The sequence below is a fragment of the Augochlora pura genome, chromosome 7 (genome assembly GCF_028453695.1).
Source record: "Augochlora pura isolate Apur16 chromosome 7, APUR_v2.2.1, whole genome shotgun sequence".
Classification (NCBI taxonomy): domain Eukaryota; kingdom Metazoa; phylum Arthropoda; class Insecta; order Hymenoptera; family Halictidae; genus Augochlora; species Augochlora pura.
The window spans coordinates 19,764,045-19,784,894 of record NC_135778.1 but is presented as its reverse complement, the minus strand read 5'-3'; the positions used below and the strand labels follow the sequence as shown (position 1 = coordinate 19,784,894).

General features: G+C 35.4%; 1 protein-coding gene across 1 annotated transcript in view; it reads right to left on the bottom strand.

Moving 5' to 3' along the window:
- Dad (Daughters against dpp) overlaps window positions 1–20,850 on the bottom strand; it is a 122,585-nt gene that overhangs the window by 92,694 nt on the left and 9,041 nt on the right. The window contains exon 2 of the mRNA XM_078184705.1: window positions 2,915–2,965. Within this exon, the coding sequence (XP_078040831.1) occupies window positions 2,915–2,965 (51 nt within the window). The remainder of the gene's footprint in view (window positions 1–2,914; window positions 2,966–20,850) is intronic.

Below are 20,850 nucleotides of genomic sequence, written 5' to 3'. Positions count from 1 at the left end.
TCATACAAAGCTTGGCACAAAATGTGCGATCGTGTTTAATCGTCGTCGTGTGATTTCAAAGGTATCATTCGTTTGTAAAGTATCAATAATGGAAGAAATTTCCGTAAGGACAGTATAATAATAAATATGTCAAATTTTGTATAATATAGCTGAAGGAATGTTAGGTAAAATAATGAATCTGTAAGAAAAAACATGAAATTAATGTACGTAAGTAAAGTTGATTTCTGTTGCCAATAAAACATTATAATTTTACACGCAGAAGCACAGTGATGGTTCTTTACGAAAAATCTAATTTAAGTTCATTCTAATAGAGTCAGTTTAATTGGAAATTTTGTTATTCACCCCACACTGCTACCACCCTTATGTTTAATTGCTCAAGTTTATACCATGCTTTGTACATGGCACATTCCTTCATTCAAACCACTCTCAGATTCTCTAGGCACAATCTAACGCTGCACAGTGATTCAATTCTATGAGCGCTCGAAACAAATATCACATCTTCTTCTAAATTAATTAATTTTCGACCTCAGTACCTTTGTAATTTTTTAATACAAAAATGAATCACATAGTGCAAGAATAATATACAGTCATGTTAAAAAATTGCAATGTTATTGTCTTTTCGTTGTGTAAACAAATCTTTTATCAACACTTAGTACTGAAATTTGCTAGAATTTGTGTAGTGACCAATTTTTATTCGAAACATATTTTATTATGAATTAAAGGTATTCTCTGGCTCTTGTGGGTTACTTTATTGATTTTCCACAAATGTTTGCGTCTCAACACGATAGAAAAGATAAAATACTATGCAATGCTTTTAAAAATCTTCCTAAATCGTATGTTCCAATTAAAATAAAAGAGTGAAATTAGAGTACAATTTTACATTCTCATTGAAATAATAATAGCACGAAATACGAGTGCAATAGAAATGTTTAGAACGTTAAAAAAGAGAATAGAAGCTTTAATCGGGAACGAACACAACGGTTATAACTTATTTTACTTGGTCCGCATTTATTATGCAATTGGCGCATGAAATATCGAACTTGTCTCTACGAATGAATACAGTCATTCTCTTGCACGAGTAATTTTTATCGTTCGCGGCTAGGCTGCACATGGATCGAAACTGCACATGGATCGAAACGGCACAAGTCATTGGTGCAGAGTGAACATACGCGATGGATCTATCGATAGCTGAAGGATCTCCGGTCGAGCTCTCAACAGTGCAGATGCCAAGAACCAGTTTAGAATGAGTCATAAAAAGAGAAAAGAACGGAACAGGGAGTAGTCGGTCAAAATCAGCAACAGGAAACCGAGCCTCGAAAAGGATTCAGAAAAAGAACCATTAAAAGTGCGATCACTTTCTTTCGAGATCCAATAAGGAGCCACGAAAAATACGTAGGTACACTTACCGACAACAATTGAGAAACATTATATGTAGTTAACATTTGAGTAGAATTTGATATTTTACTTATGCCTTATTAATGTAACAGTGCATATCGTGACAAAGCATAATAACGCGTTGTTCATATTACAATATCGTTTTATTTAGTGTTGTGAATAATAAAAAGAGAATAAAAATTACACAATACAGATGTGTACGAAGGTCCAATACATTCAAGGATATGCATCTGTGAAACATATTTCATCGCAACGTTTGCCGGTAAGCGTATATGAAATCTGTCTATCGATACAATTGAGTCCATTGATCGCAACAATTTAATACGCTAAATAGTGGAAGTAAACAAATACGTAAGTGACAAGTCGAAAAGATTATTAAATCTTCGAATCATTACACGCGGATCAAAAAGTAGTTTTAAACCGTAAAAACTTGATTAAATCCAAAGCTATGTTTCATTCTATAATCGTGCGTAAGACTCTTGGCACAAGAGAATCAAATGATGTCAATGTTCTATTGGCAGTCGAAAGAAAACAAGTTTAAAAATTGATTTACAGCTCTGAAATGATATAGACAGCAATATTTGCGCGTTAAAGGATTAAGCGCTATGACAATTCATTGAATTAACGCACGCAAATCGAAGCACAGGCTTGACATTTTCATGATGCAGGTACAATAAGACCGATCGACTTCCATCAACCGGATCAATGTTTGTCAGCAGGTCGACGTTGACCACGGAAACGGCGATACCCTGAAACCTATCTCCATATGGTTCCTCGCAATCGGTAAGATCGACTTACAACATGTCCGTTGTAGATCTAAGATGATCTATCCATGCGCGCGAAGCGAGTCGATTGCGACTATCAATCTCGAAGAAAAAAAAAGAAACGAAATATCTGCCGGTTGTATTTACACAAATATGAATCGCAGAAAGCTGATTATTTATTTATCACTTCTCAAAAATTTAGTTCGCCGGACTTGCGAAACGTTTTCCGGGACTCAATTGTATCCATTGATAAAATTAACGATTCGTTGTCTGTATAAGAGATTTAACCTTTACATATATACCTTTATATTAAACAATTTTTGTCCACACAGGATGCATCACATATACATCAATGTTTATAACTAATAATTCTCCTCTACAATAACCGATGTCTTCGTATTTTGCAAACAACTTTTCCAACGAATCTTATTGCTTAATTAACAAAAATTAATTATTTGACAGCGGAGAGATTAAGTAAAATACGTGCTCAGATATGATACATGATAAGCAATATAAGAAGTAAGATTTATTAGAAACGTTATTCGCAGAAGACGCAGTGGAAGAACTTGGCAGTCACGTTTCCAACAACCAGATAAGTTATATTCAATTAATTAAAGTAGTTAGAATATTTTGCCAGTTTCACTCGCAAACGTATCAGCGAATTTTCATGTTACCCCTTGGCAAATATTATTCTGCTTGATAGTGCAATGGTGTTTGTACATATAATATAGAGGTAGACAAAGGAATTTACTCACCTTCGGGTCTCAGTCTGTCAGCAATAAGGCAGTATGGGGGTGGTGGCGACTCTGGAAGATGATAAAGAAACATAGTCAGTAATTGATATTACACGACATCAACTTCATTTTCAACTAGCAATAAAACGAAGCTTGCGTAGAATTCCTTAAACCAGGAATAATTTTAATACGCTCGTGAAATGACTATCAATTTTTAAGCGTCTAAAGACAGTTCCACATGTTATAAACATAATGAAAACTGTATATCAATCAAAATGAATAGCAACATTATTTTATTTTAACCAAATCAAGACCTGCGATCGGTGAACAATGCTTTTCTATCGTTCGAATTTTAAATAACTTCAACTTATTTCAACAAACATATATTATAATGGAAATTATACGATGTTCAAATAAACCCAATCTTATCATTGTTATGAAACTATACATGGTGATCCGTAAAGATATCTACAAGCAGGCAACAGGTGAAAAAGTATGAGGTACGCGCAAAACGGTTTTAGGTACGGGGTTTAATTTTCGAAAAAATCTTTGAACAAATCAAATTTTCAAACTCGACTTTCCCACAAAGTAAGCTTCAAATGAACAGAAAATTATTTTGTTTTTTTTCATATTTTTTCATACGAAATCGCCTGGTAACCACTTGTAAATATATATTTTTCAGAGACACTCTACGCAATATAGATTGCTTGCGTTCAGGGCTCAGAAGTTCTAGTAATACGATCAAAATTATACAAATGGAAGCAACAGTTACGTAAACTTATAATCTGGTAATAATCGCGTTCGGTTTGAAGAGTCATCGGGATAATTCGTTATCTTTGCTGACGCGGATTCAATTTATGTAAATCGTACGAATCGTCCGATGAATTGCTACTGTATTTTCCGCGTCAACTCTTGTGTACATCGTGGTACGAGATAATACAGTAAAATTCGAATAATCCGACGTCGAGTAATCCGATAGAAATAGTCTTATTTTCGCAACAAGCACGAAACCAGTAAATTATTCAATCTTCCTCCGTTTATTTTTCTTCGAAATCTCGATGTAACTAAAAGAGGTACAGTGACCTACATAATTATGGACTCGAAATAACATTTACATGCTTACCGATATTTAAACGAAAACTTAACAAAATACCATACTTCTATGTTCATATTTTCTATTATTTCTAATATAAAGATATATTAATATGATGTTCTTTCTTTGAATATATCGGATGACTCGCTAAAAAGACTATCGACAGCGAATAATTATAAGCTGAAAGCAACTTTTACCTTCTTTACAGGAAGTTTTTTCGTTTTTATTTAAACGAAGTCCAAGAAAAAGAGCTATATTTGTATATTTCTGTATTCAAAATAATAGAAAATGGAAATATGCAAATGTTTAAATATCAGTAAAAGTGTAAAAATTACATCGAGTCTAAAATTATTCCAACCACTGTGCACTATGGTTACCACACGACACGAGTTCCGCGAGATGTGTTAATATTCCCACAGATCCATCATCTTTTTAAATTATATCTTTATAATGTTACTACAAGGGTAGCATTACTGTAGCAAGTACTGTTACTCTGTTACTGTAATATAGCCTCAGCGGATTATATCAGAAGTAAATCTTTAAGATCACAGAAGCAGAAATGAACTCGGTCTACCTCGTCCTCTCATGCCGTGGTCTAACCAGTGCAGTCAGGAAAAACAACTACGCGAGGCGACGCATGCGCAGGGAATCCCGCACAGCGACGTGGGGCCTCTACCGTGCGAACATTGTAATTCTGGACTACGATCGGACAAAGGCTCTGCGTCGTGTCGCCATCGTAGCTCGGAATTACAATGTTTGCCCGGTAGAGACCCCACGCCGCTGTGCGGGACTCTCTGCGCATGCGTCGCCCCGCGTAGTTGTTTTTCCTGACTGCACTGGGTCTGACTTCATAAACAGTTTCGATACAGATGTATGTATTATGAAACGCGTGCAACTTACCACTGACCCTGCTGACCAATGATCGCTACACTGCGGATCTTTGTGCAAAATAAAAATTGTCAACGTCAGTTGCAGCAAAGTGTATTTCGTTTTCTTTCTTAATATGTATAACCGGCTCTAAATAATGTGAAAGCATTCTTAAATTCTTATAAACTTTCCACCATTTTGTATCCACCTATACATTTTCCTCACAAATCTAGGAACCTAAATTATCTAAAGATTTTGCAAGAATAAAATGGGTACATGTAATCTTAAAGTTATAAAAAAAAAGTTGCACGCAATTCGATTCGAAAAAAGCGTAAGAAGAGATAAGTAACTTTACGCATGAATTTAATGTAAATTTTTGAATGAATGAATCTTTATGCACTATAAAGTGGTTTTTACTGCAAAAACCTTTAATTGTAACCTACATTCGATACATAAATTATTTTGTTCAGTAGACTATGTACACTACCTTTGGAAAAATGATTAGAACACTTAAATGTTAAAGAAACTAGCTTACTGTACAAAAACATAATAGTAAATAGTAAATTTAAAATAAAGTATTTTAATCATTGTATCGTAAACTAATCCTTTTGAGATTTGAAAATCATTTGGGGCGGTCTGAAAAAAGTTACTGCGTTTTAAGATGCGTTCGACAAATTTTTTTCAGGGGTTGTCATAATTCAGATCGGTGTCAAATTATTGTTATCGTTTCAATCTCATTGCTCATCGAATAATCGGCAATATTCGATGATCCGGCGCTGCTAAAGTCCCAAGTATGCCGGATTATTGGAATTCTCCTGTACTCGTTTCCACGGAACCCTCTGCATCGAGCGTTAAAATCGGTCTTCGAGGAAGAATCTTACATCGTTTCACACTTAGCAAAGCCATTAATACCTGTACGGTCGATCCGAACGGATATGCACACGCTCGGCCGACCGCAAGCGACAGTAAACGCAACATTAAAACGAAACGAAACGGAGACATTCATTAACGGCGCCAGCGAGGGCACGATAAATCTATTTTAGCGGGGATAGCCGTTCTGCGTTGCGTTCCGATTCCAATTTAATCCGAAACGGACTCGGCGACAGTAACGGCCCGAGAAGGAACGAGAGAGAGAGAGAGAGAGAAAGAGAGAGATAATTCCGACTCCCAAGACTCTGTTTTCGATTAAGCGGCATTAATGGGAATCGAGGCGGGCAACGAAACATAGCCGGCGAACGGCGCGGTGCCCCGTTAGGAGCCCTAATCCAAAACCGGAGGATTCTATTATTGGCGCGCCCAGCGAAACCGGTATGTTGTTTTACGTCCTTTTACGTGTCGCTCTGAAACCATAGGGGACAAATTGCGGCGTGAATATCGCGGACGTCAAGGTAACACGATGCGGCGCGGTGCGGCGCTTAGGAACACGAGATCCTATTGTAGCCACGGCAAGCATCTTCTCCCGCGAACTCGCCGCAACAACATTCGAAGAAAGTACTACAACATTAGGTGGTACAGATTACAGTTGGGCATTATTCGAAATCTTTTCAGTACATATTTAATGGAGATAACTATCCAAATTAACTCTTTTAATAGTAATAAATTATATAATAAGAATAATAAATGTTTCTATTTTCACGTAATTTTGTAACAATATATTTTATACGCGTATACATTCAGGATCAGTTCGATTTCAAGTACTTATACATAAAATTATAAGATTACCGATGCTTTAGTCTGCACCTGTGTAAAGATTATTTAAGTATCCATCGATGATCGATTTACTCAAAAATGATAAACTTTAGAATACGAAATTTGAAAGAGGAATATGTAATAAATAAATGGATAACCTATGAAAAGTTTAATACACAACACTGTATTCCATTATTTCTAGCCAAAACGATTATTTTCCTTATGAATTACTATACAAATAAGTTACTATTCCAATGTATGCTTGCTGAATCCAATGTTTATTTGATTGGATATTTATTCGATAGCCTCGAATAAAACTATATTCGTTAATATTGAAGCATTACATATAGTATATTATAGTATTTATATTTCTTCGGCTTGAAATCTAGATTAACTTTTTGATTACCACGCCTGTCCCTAATAACCTCGTTAAACTTAATTAATTACATTCGATAATACATTCGTAATTACATTCGATGTAAATTAGGTTGATATGTACGAGATGTCGAATTTCTTTTACGTGTAAATGTTTATTTCCCTGCTTATCAAAAAGAGTGTTATTTATTTTGAGTTTCATATGTCTACGAATTCTGCCTATATTCGTGTGAATTTTATGAGAAGTTGAATCATTCATTTGAAATGATTAAAACTTTTTCGAAACTATAATTTACAAAACTCGTTTGAAAAGGTGTATCGAAACAAATATTTTGATCGAATAAAAATCTTTCAAAAAGAATATGGAGTTTTCATTAATAATTTATTTTTATTAATTTGTTAATAAAAAAAGAAAGTACTGCACCAAGCTCCTCTGAGGGAGTTTTTTCACCTTTGAGGGTGATTTATACTCTTCTATCCGAGAATGACTTCGAAATCACGCATTAATTTATCTTGCTTTTTAAATATAAATGCATTTTTAGAGATGTACAGTGTCATATAATTCCATTAAAGAGGATATTTATTGGTTTTACGATCAATCTTGTCTGTCCCTTTAAAAGTCTCGAACCATACTAGGTTTGCCCTACCATGCGACATTTCTGTACCTCTACGTAAAATCTTGATTGTAAGTGGAAGCAAATTGCTTCGTATTACTTCGTAAGTTCTTACGATCCCGAAAGCGATAACTCTTATTATTCCCTCGTTTTGTTAACTTTTTAAAGAAAAGGGCAATCCTGTGCGTGCAACGCCGTATTAAACTTCTACGAATTACCTTACGAAGAAACGTAAAGAAGTTCGATACTAGAAAGGATTTACCTTATATTGAAGGGTCAACGCAGTCGCGTGTTAGAATTATATCGATAGAATCGTATCGATAAAGGACGTCAAACAAGTTAACTTCGCAAGTTAATTATCAATTGTAATGAAAACTAACAACGATAACAGTAAAATTAGTTTCTAAAATTAGTATGGTTACATATATTTTCATATAAGGCATTGAGATTAAGCGATAGACTAGTTTTTATACAATTAATTAATTTAATATAACACAAGCGGTATAATATGAAAATTAAAATATAATATGATAATAATATACGACATGAAATTAATATATAAATCAACAAAAGACAACTCATTATGAAAACTTAACAATAACAAAAAATTATAAATATACGAAGCACTCTTCGGATCACACCTAATATACATTTTACAGTATTGTTGCTTTGTCGAAAGCGGTAAAAAAATGCCATAAATTGTCACAAAGAAAGAACGGGTAAAAAAGAGATATTCGTAAGCTTAAAAATTAGATTAGTTTGATCAATTTTGAGAAAGAACAAAAATATTATGGCTGTATTTTAAGTCACAATAATACAAACAGGGTGCTATAACCAATCGTCAAGCAAATCATGCGATTTGAGGTACCCATAGTTCTCACGCGACCGCAAGCCACCTCTGTGTTTACATTCTCCCACTTACTAGCTGCCCCACTGTGTCTTCTTGTCGCGTGAGATCAAAAAATATTTGAATACCTTTCGAAACGCATTCGGATACCTTTTTAAAACTGGTCTAAATGTTGTTATTACTTGGAATAACAGAAAATGAAAAACCTACGTTTTTTAACTTTTTCACTCGAGCTTATAATGAAAATTTAAAAAGTGCATATTGTAGATCTCTGTAACTTATATGCATACTGAGAAATTCAACTAAATCAGTTGACACATAGTCAAGCTACAGCCACTGAGATATGTAAAAATTACCTCTTTTTATTTTAAATCCATAAAAGCTGTAATTTTCACGATCTTTGACTGCTTTTAATTTATAACAACGTGAACGATATAAAAAAAACTAAAATGGTGAGTTTATTCCAAACAATAGCAATATTAAAAAAGAAACGTATTTCCAGTCATTGTACAGTTACATTTAAAAACTAATATTTTAAAAAATGTATGTTATTTGATCCAGTTTTAAAAACGTTACCGCGTTTTGAAAGGTATCATCATACTTTTGTCAGGGATTGTATTGTAGCAACGTATTCGACAAATATCGTAATTCGAAAGGACACGTTCAACGTTTCAGGTACTGCTATAATAAGATAACTCTGTTTCGAAAACAGCACATTTGCCAATTTCGCTAGTATTCATGATATCTAAACATCATATTTGCAAATGTAAAGAGAGTGCTGGAAAAAGAAACACGTCCAAATTGAATATGTCCGATGTACGCTGGTTTAAACTTCGAAGCTACGATAACATTAACAACAATATTCCAATAATGACAATATTATTCGAAATAATCAATGTTTTATCATGGAGAGAAAAAAAAGGATGAAACACAAGGTGCTACGTGCGATGTAGCAGTGTAAATTACGTAAGAACGAGGTCGATCCTCGAAATAGTGCTTTTAATATATTTATTTATACTCACGAGAAAGTTCTCGTTTGCGTTTCCTCGAAATTCGTCGCCGGTTCTAGCATCGCATAATATTACGTAGTAAAAGAGAACTAGCTGTGTTTGTACGTGATAGCGTTCTGTCGCGTCGTGTCGCGTCGCGTCTCGACGCGTCTCGACGCGGCGACGCGACGTATCAATTAAAATTAAGTTTCTGACTCACTGTCCGTTTGAAATTCTGCACCGTGCGCGCCGGCGCTCCTCCGGTTTGTCAAAACATGGTGACCTTGTCCACCATCATCGCGGCTTGTTCGCCCGCGAGAGGTAAGAATGGTGGCCTAACGAGATGTACAATTGCTACAGTACGAATCTCAGTGCGTTCCGGTATTTGCTAATTTATCAAATACAAGAATGTTATAACTTATCGCTTAATGAAATATAAATGGCTGAATTTGTACACTACAAACACACTTTAACATTAAACCCAACAGAGCGGTCAAATGACTGCTATTGAAATTTTAAGCACATTTTTTAAATTCAATGTTCTCGTTTTTTTATGGTGTACATATACACTCGCGTCAGAAAGTATGTTAACATCTTTTCAAAGGGAATTACTTTTCTTTAATTGGTCCAAATAAATTCAATTCTTAATAAGCAATAGGCATTCTATAATCATGTCTAGAAAATGATTATAGAATCATTTGTTTTTAGATTGCAATTAAAACAATTAGCAAAACAATGTTTTTTTGACAGCTTTTTAAACTGAACCTCCAAAGAAAATTTGCAAAAAGTTCGTTTTATAGATTACAATAATTTATAATATAATGATTCCCAAAAGTTTTCCGACACGGGTATAACTTTAACTTCTACGCCATAACAAAAATACATTAAAAGGAAACAATCCTTTATGGTTCATTAAAGTAGCCTTCCATAAAGGCTAATGTAAGGGTTATCTTCATAAAGTGAAGTTCAAAAGTTATACTGCTTTTTAATTTCCTAAATGTTTTTATTGTAATCATACATTTTTTTCACAAATATATAAAATTCGCAGTCTATTAATGAGTAAAAACATAATCTGTCAGTATTCTCATATTATTAAGGCTTATCTATATATTACTTTTGATAGATAGTCATCCTAGATAGATTTATCGATTACACGATTTTCCACGCATTCTTGTTCTATTTCTGCACATGCTTGACATCTTCTCGTATGAAATGTGTATGGAAACTGAATAAGAGGCATTGAAGAAGGCAGTTTATGAAGACTGAGGTAAACATCGCATGCGATACGTAGAAGTCAGGAAGTCATCATAGTACTAATATTAAAACATGATAATATCTGGAAAACGGATGAGTATTCAACGCATGTTTGCTAAGGATTAATTAACCTGTTAATGTAATTGGACGAGCCTGATTCGCGATGAAAATTCCTAGTAATAACCTGTTAAGTATGAATATTATCTCAATCTTTTAAATCGGAATAAAATTATCTTCTATTGTCATCTATATTGTCAATATTATTTTTTATAATTTGCTATTTTAATTTCATTTTTTTATCGTTTTCTACATGTTTTTCTTATTTTTTATATATGCGTATGTACAAAATAAAAGAATATTTCAATATGTGTTATACAATCATTAACTCTGTTACAAAAAGATATCTTTGTTTACAGGTAATGATATCCAGAAATGCTTAAGGAACAAATTATTTGGATCAAAGGAAAACACGTTGTGATGAATATCGTTTGTTTTTTAAAGATCACATTTCTTAAAATTGCAAGGTTATCGATGTATTTTTAAATGGAAGTACATATTCCTATCATTATATCACGGTAGCTAAGATCAAGATGAATCCAACGAGCTACAGTAGCATGACCTTTACGTGACCTTATACCGGTCGAGCATTGCATTGCTCGTCGCGATTTGAATTGTCTAGAACAAGAAACCGAATGAAAAAATATGCAAAAGTCAATGGAAATCATTTTGAACAATCATATTTCATTAATGATGTCTCTGTTTAATTATTTTAGCATAAGTATTCAGTCCTAGATATTTAAAGCTTAATTTATTCGTGTTCAATGTTACGCGAAGGTCACGTTTTTACAGGTCATTGAATTCGTCTCGATTTTAGTTATCGTGATATAACGATAGAAATATGTGATTCTATTTAAAAAAAACATCTGAATCTTTTCTAATACTGTGATATAATATTCGACTCACCAGTTTTCGAAATACAAACGTTTGGTGATTAACGATTGATTTCATTAAATCTATTATAATAGCAATTTTATTTTAACAATCTGTCTAATAACATTTGGTAAAATTTATAAAATTGTGTATTTTCCCATGCCAAGTATTTAACAGAGTGTTTAAATAACCCAACAAGAAAACAGATTCAGAACATGATATACACAAATTTTTGGCTACTTATTGAAAATAGCGTGACAAATAAAAAGCTAACGAATATTACGTTGCTGTGCCTTTCGCTATCTTAATAATAATTTGTTGTAAAAGTGATTCTTTTTACTTGAAATTTAGCCGAAATGTTATGCTTCGATACAAGACTGTATGCATATGAAATTATGTTTGCGCAATTGCGAATATCATAACAAGTACATAAATTATATTTTTACAGTCCAGCTACCTTGTATCATGATTTTATTCGTTCGATGCCCAAACAATGGTTTATCTATTTTACCTAGAATAAATTCGCGTAAAAGAAATTCGTTAACGTTCACGAAGTATTCGTTTGCCGATGCTTCAAAGTGACTGCAAAGATAATATTAGTCGCGGCCCATCATTTGTAGAACCCTCTAAGTACAGTTTACATATTTCTTCGTCTTCACTTTCACGTTTGAACTTCCGAGTCCCTAGCGCATTTGAAGTGAAACTTCAAGCATTGTTTGTATTTGCACAACAGATACGAAGTGCAGAGTCCTACAAAGATTTGTAACTGGCGCATGTACGCGACCATGAATTATTCAACGAAAGTTCGAACAATATTATTGCGATTTTGTGCAAAATGAAAAAACGGTGCGTTCAATAAATGAAATACAATATTTCTTTCGGTTGGCCAATTAGGAACGAAATAAACTCGGAACGCTTCATTTACTTCTTTGATCAAGATCAAACGATGTTTATCTGATTCTATCATTCGAAAATCTATTTATAAGACAGACAAACATTCCATACAACATACATGTTTTCACCCGAAGTATGTACCCGTTTAAATTCCTATCTCGTAGAAAACAAGTCGAGGAGCTCTCGGTTAGACATCCCGATGGAAAAATACAGGAAAATACGGAATAATCGATTACAGAATTCGTCGGAACGGTGTATTCCATAACTGAAATTTCTCGTCGCCCTTTCTCGAAATAAAGCCTCTCCCTCTGTGAATTTTCACATCGGTATGAAGAATTACCAGAGTGCCAAAGTGTCGAAATTGTAGTCACCTAACAGGTATTAATAGGAACTGTGCAATGTATACAATGTATATCAAACTTAAACGGACTTTCTTATTCAAAATAACGTTACGATGTTCGACGATAAATCGGAAAATGCACGGCTCGTCTAATCGACGTACTTTATTCTGATGAATTATTTTTAGAAATGCCAGCGGCGTCATATCTATTTTCAGATTAAGTTTCGAACCATACCATTGCGGCTATAGCCGGACAGTTTACGAGGATTCAAAAACGGAGCTAAACCGATCGAAATAAATGCGATCGAATTAATGGGATATTAAAAATAGAGAAAATCAGGAAATGTAGAAACGGTAGGAGAAACGTGCTAAATATGGAATAAACTGACCATGCCTAGAAACGTAACACGAGCCCAACGATTTGCGTGACGACACCGTCTACCCGATAATAATCGATTTATCGGCGCGAATTATTAACAGCATCGTCGTATTCGAATACTGGCGAACGCGAAAACAGATAAAGACAACACACGTCTGTGCCGTGTTGCGAAAACAAGGCGCCACCGTGAATATACGATTCACCTTCGATAAATGCCGACGAGCTACACTGCTGCGTTTTCCTCAATGATAATCTTCTCGATAGAAAACCACGTTCGACTCCTCAAAAAGAGCGCACAAAACTCTCTGAAAAGTAGAAAAAGCAGCAGGCATCAGAAACTACTTCAGATAAATATTCCAATTTATGTGTCATTAGAACAAAAATGTATATAAAAAAGAGTTTTATATTTTCTTTTACGTAGAACGCGTTAATGTGAGACAACACATTTTTATGTTATTTGAAATGGAATGCTGTATTTCTGTTCCGCTTCAAAGAAAGCGTCTAGAAATACAAATTCAGAACACTATCCTTACGATCGCTGTTGCTGGTGCTGCGAACAGATCGTTTCCAAGAAGACTACGCCAATGTTTAGCAGTCGAAGTAAGAAACTTCGAACGTATTCTATAGATAAAATGAATAAAAGGACCGGAATGTACATTCTCATCTGTTGCATTAAAAAATGTCCTCTTCACGACTTGGAAGATCATTTCAAAGTCACTTGCACGCTACGTCACTTACATGTACTATACTTCTGGATTTTTAAACAATAAACTGGTTTGCTGTTGACGCAGTTTCTTTAAATCACTTCAGCGATTAAAAAATAAATCAATCTTTTTACTTCTTTAAAGTTTCAAGCGTGCAGAATGTTATGTCAACGCAATATTTCGGAATTTGAAGATTTAGTGGCTGAAGGTAAAGTTTTAAAAAATTTACTTTATCAAAGGGAAAGGTTATTTTAAAACTTATTCTCTGTTTTTCTCGAAACTTCCGATTTACTTCGAATTTTATGAAGACATTCTGTAGAGAGTATTAGCCTATATAAAAAATTTTAGAACTTCACAGATTTCTTAATGCATTGGGATGGTGTTTTTTTCTAACTTTTGTTTTGAGTATATCGGATTTATTTGCAAGATTTTCTTTCCAACAAGTATCTAAATCCTATATTCAACAGCTCAATAAACATCTAAATTTCTGTTTTCCGCGATTATGACATACAGCATTTTCCTTTCGACCAAACAACTTCAAATCCTGAAAAAGGTTTCGATCCATTTTCTAAAATTCATTCCGGTGTATGCCAACGAAAAACGCTAGTTATCTCGATTTCGTGGCAGTCGGGTGTAGACAATAGGCCCGACGAAAATACCATCGTGTCGCTTCCTGAAAACTACCTGTGGATGCGGCTGGTTCGGCCAGTATCCCCGTCATTTCTAAGAAACATGCTCTATTCTCGGGGCCCTAAATGCCGAGGAGGAAAACGTCGCGTCGTAAGGAGAAACTTAAAACGCAACGGTGTCGATTCGGCGCGCGTGATCTCGTGGACGCGGCGTGGCGGCACAACGGACAGTCGGGTAGGAAAGCTGGTGGTGCCGTGCCGGTGCCGGTGCTGTGCGCGCGTTCGGTTCGATTCGGTTCGACTCGACTCGGTTCGGTCAGCTCGTCGGCTAATGCCGACTGGCCTCGACAATTAGCTGGCGCCAGCAATGACATGCAGCGGCGCCGGGCCGTTCCCCCTTTCCCCCTCTTCGCCCGCTCCCTCGTCGCTCAGCCTGATCCCAACCCGATCCCCGTCCGCTCTCTACCCTACCCCTCGGCATCCTGTCCCGCCAGCGCCAGCGACGCACGGCAGTGTCGGGTCGGCAGTCCCGTCTCTCCTGCGCCAATGCGCTCCACTGGCTCCTTTTGGCCCCTCGCTGCCCCCTCACTGCCCCCCTCTCGACCACCCGTTGCCCCACGATCTGACCGAACCGCACATGTTTCACGGCGCCCGTCCTCAGACCGTCCCCTCTCCCTCGCCCCGCTTCCGTTTTCCTACCCGTAACATTCGGCTCGGTCTCGGTCTTTCTTTCCTCTCTCTCTCTCTATCTCCGTCTCTATCTCTCGTTCTCGCTGAATTCTGCTAGCGCGTCTCTTCTCTTTCTCCTCTATTTCGTCTCTGTCTCCATCCTCTTTTGCTCTCTTTCCTTCTCCTTGGCAAACCGCGACTCGCCCAATATACACTTTATTTTTAGACTCATTTTCTTCTGGCCATAACTTTGATTGTGCGACTATTGGTAAATGCCGGCACCGGCATTTTCCACCCCTCGTGTTCGTTTCGCTTCTTTCTACTATTCAATCTTCTTTCGTCGCTCTTTTCCTATGCGTGCCTATCTTACCCCTCTCTCTCTCTCTCTCTCTCTCTCACTATCAATATACATATTGCTCTCTCTTTCTGTCTCTTGGATTCCGACGTCGACGATGGCGGCGTAGACGGCTACGGCAGCTCCGCCGACGACCGTCCGCCGCTCTCGCTCTGTTGATTCTCTTTCTAAACGCGTCGTCTATTCATTCGTTCCACAGACGACATTCTTCTCGCGTTATTTCTCATTCTGTTTCCCCAAATGCGTCTCCGGTCTCCTCTGCGCGCGGATGCACGAGCGAGCTGGCGCGACCAGCCCCGCGCGCTATTATTAGACATGGAAACCTCAGCGTGGAATCCGAAGGATCCACCGATTTTCCTGTATGGAGATTTTTCGGCCCGTCGAATTCCAGCCGTGACCCTGGTCCCGAACTAGACCTCGATCACGTGACGCGGCCTACCCCCCCCCCCTTCTTAAATCCTTTGAATGGGGTAAGTCGAACTTCCTCCGGGCACGAGGTGGTGACTTGTGTTGCTAATTGCGAAGGCGTGATTGCATCTCGTTCTACGAATCGCAGAAAAATGTTGGTAACCGTCGCGATATTTTCGTCCAATTTGTCTCATGCAATTTGTTTTAACAAATTACTAAGTCATCTTTCGGATGACAAATATAGCCATTTTTAATTTAATGGAATAGCATTGTTTGCTTCAAGAACTTAAAACAGTAAATACTTTCTCGTGTCTCTATTAATTACATAGCTGTTGAAAATTATGTTAACATTTTCTTGAGCCCCTGAAAAGTGTGGAAAATTAATAAATACTGTTCACTATATTCCTTATTTTATTATAAAATACAATTTACTAATAACTAGATTGAAAGTTGCTAGTGAAACATAACGAGTTTAATTGTATAATAACAATTATTGTTGTATGTAACATATTATCGCACAATGAAAATGTATATAACAGTGAATTGCATACATAAGCCTATTCACACTTGTATGGCTTATTTTTTTTCTTGTAGCTTAGTACAGCTAGCTTAAAATTTTTGTTTATTTCACAGATTTAAAAGTAAGTGTATGAATTATATTAACAATTAAACTACAAATTTTATGTATTGATGAGAGAACTAAATCGATTGAATGTGATATAATAAACATTCTGTTACACCTACATATTTTAATGAATTACTAAAGAAATAATTACCACCTGGACCTTGAAGTTGATCCAGACAGTATTATTTTGCATGAAAGTCCGCCGTTTATTAACACTTGCACGGTGATGGTATTAGACCCGGAGTATAAATATTCTTATTTCACTGTCTATCTGGCAATTAATTGACATTTATATTGATTTTATTAATGTCTATAGAAAAACAAGCGTATCTAAGAGAATTGTCTCGAAAACTATGATGAACACGATTGGCGAATAATATTAAAAATAATCCTAAGTATGTTGAATTCTATTTTTATTACTATTGTCTGTCGTTCAGCATTAATAATATGGATAATTCAAAGAAGTTGTAAATTTGTTACCAGAAAAATGATTAATCTCCCTTAATGAGGTATAGTCGCGTGTCAATAAGAAATGTCTTTTAAATACTGACAGTAGCCGACAAATGCAGACATTTGAGTAGTGTCTCGCAACGAAATTGATCACACAATTGTCCCAGGTGTTTGCACCGTGGCAAGTATCGGTTTACATAAGTCGCAAATATTGAAACATAAAATATATCATTTGTTTTTTTCCTTCCGAGAGTTTAATTTAGATATAAGTTATAGCTGGTGAAACGCGTTAGGATTAGCGCCACAATACTACCTATTTTCAAACGTAGAAAAAATATTTTTAGAACGACGTGCTTTAAACCTGTCTCATTTATCCTGATGAGTCGTTGCATATATCATAAAAATTTGGCACAATCTTTGCTCGTCCAACCTGTACACGCGGCATCCGCGCGGGGAACGCGACGGCGAAATTTATTGAACAAAGTTTTCCAAGAATTCGAATCGCGCGTACCGATGTTTACGTCCGCGCTCCCACGAGATTGCCGACGATCGAGATTATCGATCATAGCGGCGCGCCAGTCTGTGACGAATCCCCATCGTCGCGTCGCGTCGCGACGCGTCGCGCCGAGAGATTGGGCGCCGCGTTAAATTTCGAAAATTAATATCGCCGAACGGTATTCCAAGATATCAGAATGTTTCTCGCGTGCATAATACCGCATATCCACTAGGCAGACCCATGAAAACGACCAGAGCAATGCTTCTACGATCATTTGTCCAATCTCGTGAACTCGATTTATCGCCTCCGCTGCGTTAATATCTTTTCTATTGCTTCACGCCTAAATGTCACGACAATCTTTAAGAGCGTTCTCTCTTTTTTTCCTATCCTTTTTATCCGGTCGACGTGCTACTGCATACATCAACCTACGTCGATTTAATACCGATAACAGACAAATAGATTTCTCGTATTATACAAGCAACGTACGTGCGAGTATGGTAACGCGACTTGCCAGCTCCCTTCCATACCGGTTCCAGTTCTCTTTTTCGGGTGGGGGCGACGAACTTGGTCGCGTTTTTCTTTAACATTCCTTGACTAAGTGTCTAAATTACTCTGTCCCCTCCTGCTTCCATTGTTGCTCTACCCTTGCAATCATTTTATTCGCATTTGCAAACAACATTATTAAATTCAAGATACCTTATTTTTTCAATAATATTTCATTTGCATTTTCATAATTTTCGAAAGAAACTGATTTTTGATATTTTAAATAACATATAAAATTATGGAAAACATATAGAAATTATGCTTTCTACGGCGAAAAGTAAATTATTATATTATACCCATAAAAGTCGGTCAAATTACAGGAAATTCGCGTAATTAAACAAGTAATTAAACATCTAATCAGATGAAATAATATATTATTTTGTAAATAATTTAGTTATTATAGTTACAGTATTATTTTATTTAAAGTTGAAAATAATTAAAGATATTATTTTTATGAGAATGTTTCATTTAAATATTTTGTTCGAAGTTATTTATTTAGAAATCTTTTTAAATATTATATATTATGAAAATTATTAAAAATTTTACTTATAAAATTTATAAAAAGATTTATAAACAGACTGAGTTAAATAATTTTTAAACTAATTATATAAATCTTATTTATTTAATAAAGTTTTATGTTGGTAAGGTGGATCTTGTTATTATTATCTTATAAGTATTCGAATAGCTCAAGAATTAAAGTATAATACTAAAAATGTTAAAATGATTTATAATTTTTAAATGTCTACAAGTATAATATCTATATATTAATTTTATATTGAAAATATAATGAATTTTCTTAAACTAACTGTGATACTGTTTACGAATAATCTGTTTATAGCGCGATCGCGGTGCATGCACAGAAAATTGAATTTATTAACGTTACTTATGACTTCGATCAAATTCGTCGACGATTAAAAATTCTGCCTGTTTCTTCTATACCCGCGCAAAGCGATGATTCACGAACGTTAACTTCGCCGCGTTTTTGCACGACCTGTACTCCACTCAAGTTGGGCAGCATTGGGTTAAATGATCGTCGGGGTTACGTAAAGACGCGTTTTACTGGCGCCTCTCGTTCGGTCTCACTCTTTCTCTCCTACCGTCGTCGATAGGACGCGACAGTTTTTTGTGGTCGAATGCATGTCGCCAAGTGAACAGGCTGATTGCGAGACAGGGCGAGGACCGCTCGCGTCGTGCTTCCCCAAGTAATCGTCGGTTCACAAATGTTTGTAACTTCTGTACGTCAAAAGAAAATCGGCAAATATAGAATAGTATCGAAACATGGTATTCTGCTACATTTAAGAAGCTTGAAAATTAATATCGTAACAGATATGCGCGGTGGTCTAACGAAAGACATTGCTACACTAAGAATCTTTACGTATTTATGGAATTCGGTTACTTCTGAAATACAGAGAACATTTTCATCCATTTTAGAATGATCATTGGTAGACAACGGATTTTATGCATTTGTGATAAAAATGGATAGACAAAATGCCAAAGTGTAAACGCATTAGGCAAACTTAAGAGCACTACTTTCCAAATTATTTGAATTACCGAAAAGAAAAATATATTTTTACTTACATTCTGTTTCTTACAATCGTGTTCCAAAATTTCTACTTTCGTATAAAGTTTTTCATATATATCTATTAATTTATCATACTTATTTTCTGCGCCTACTGTCAATAATATACCTAACTTACGTCCATATGTTTCTATAAAGATATGCGTGTCTTTTTAAAAAACAGAATGCAATATTTTCGAAAATTACTTATTATGTTAAAAATTTAAAAGTGTTTTAAACTGAAGTGTACATATATGACTGAATATAAAACTTTGTTCAACATTGTTTGTTCAACCAAACTTTAACTTTTAGCGATTGAATTATTTTAGGGCGCTCGACATTCGTCAAGTATAATTATTTTTTATTTAGTCCGTTTAACCTAAAAACCGTAGATATTAACGCAACTACATATAGCTTTGTTAAGCGAAGTATTATCTTCTATGGTTTTATAATCTTGCGCTATTATCCAACAGTAAACATAGCATTTACGTCCACGTCACGGACTTTGACCGTACAGAGTTAGAAAAAAAGTTGCAACCAACTTTTGAATCATGAAGAAAAATTCAATGGAACATTTATCGGTTGTTAAATTAATTTAGAAACCTCTAGCCAAATTTTTGTGCACAATTAGTAACCATGAATATTATAATATTTTTAGCTGGCAAAGGACATTCACCCATTACAAACTCGACGTGATAGTACCATTAATTGTATGAGATTACGTCACTGTGCTCTGTTGTTTTTTAATTGTAATCTATTTAATCGCAAAATAACAGATTAGATTAGCGCAAAAGACAACGGATCATGTTGAGTACCACTGGCCGTATGACGCGTTTTGCGAAACTATTTCGTTCAAGTTCCAAAAACGAAACGTGATTTGTAATTTTTCATGACGTTTTCCGTCACTATCCCATTCGTCTCTTACTTTTGTTTTATCATAGTATATTTCCGTATTCATAATATAATATTTTACTGTATCGCCGCGTTCAGAAAAATCCATATAACAATTTTGTGCAAATCGTTTCATTATTAACAGATTAAGTATTTTATACATTTATAGCAACATTCGTTAATTGCAATTTAAAATAACAGAAAACTGAAAAAAATCTTAAATATCAATGTATCATTTTTAATTCGCCGAAAATACTAGAAAGAGGTAGAGCTTTCAGTTCAGTTTCTATATCTTACAAACGATGCAAAAAAATTTCATTTTGTAATAAAAACTATTCTGACATAAGAATCCGTTATT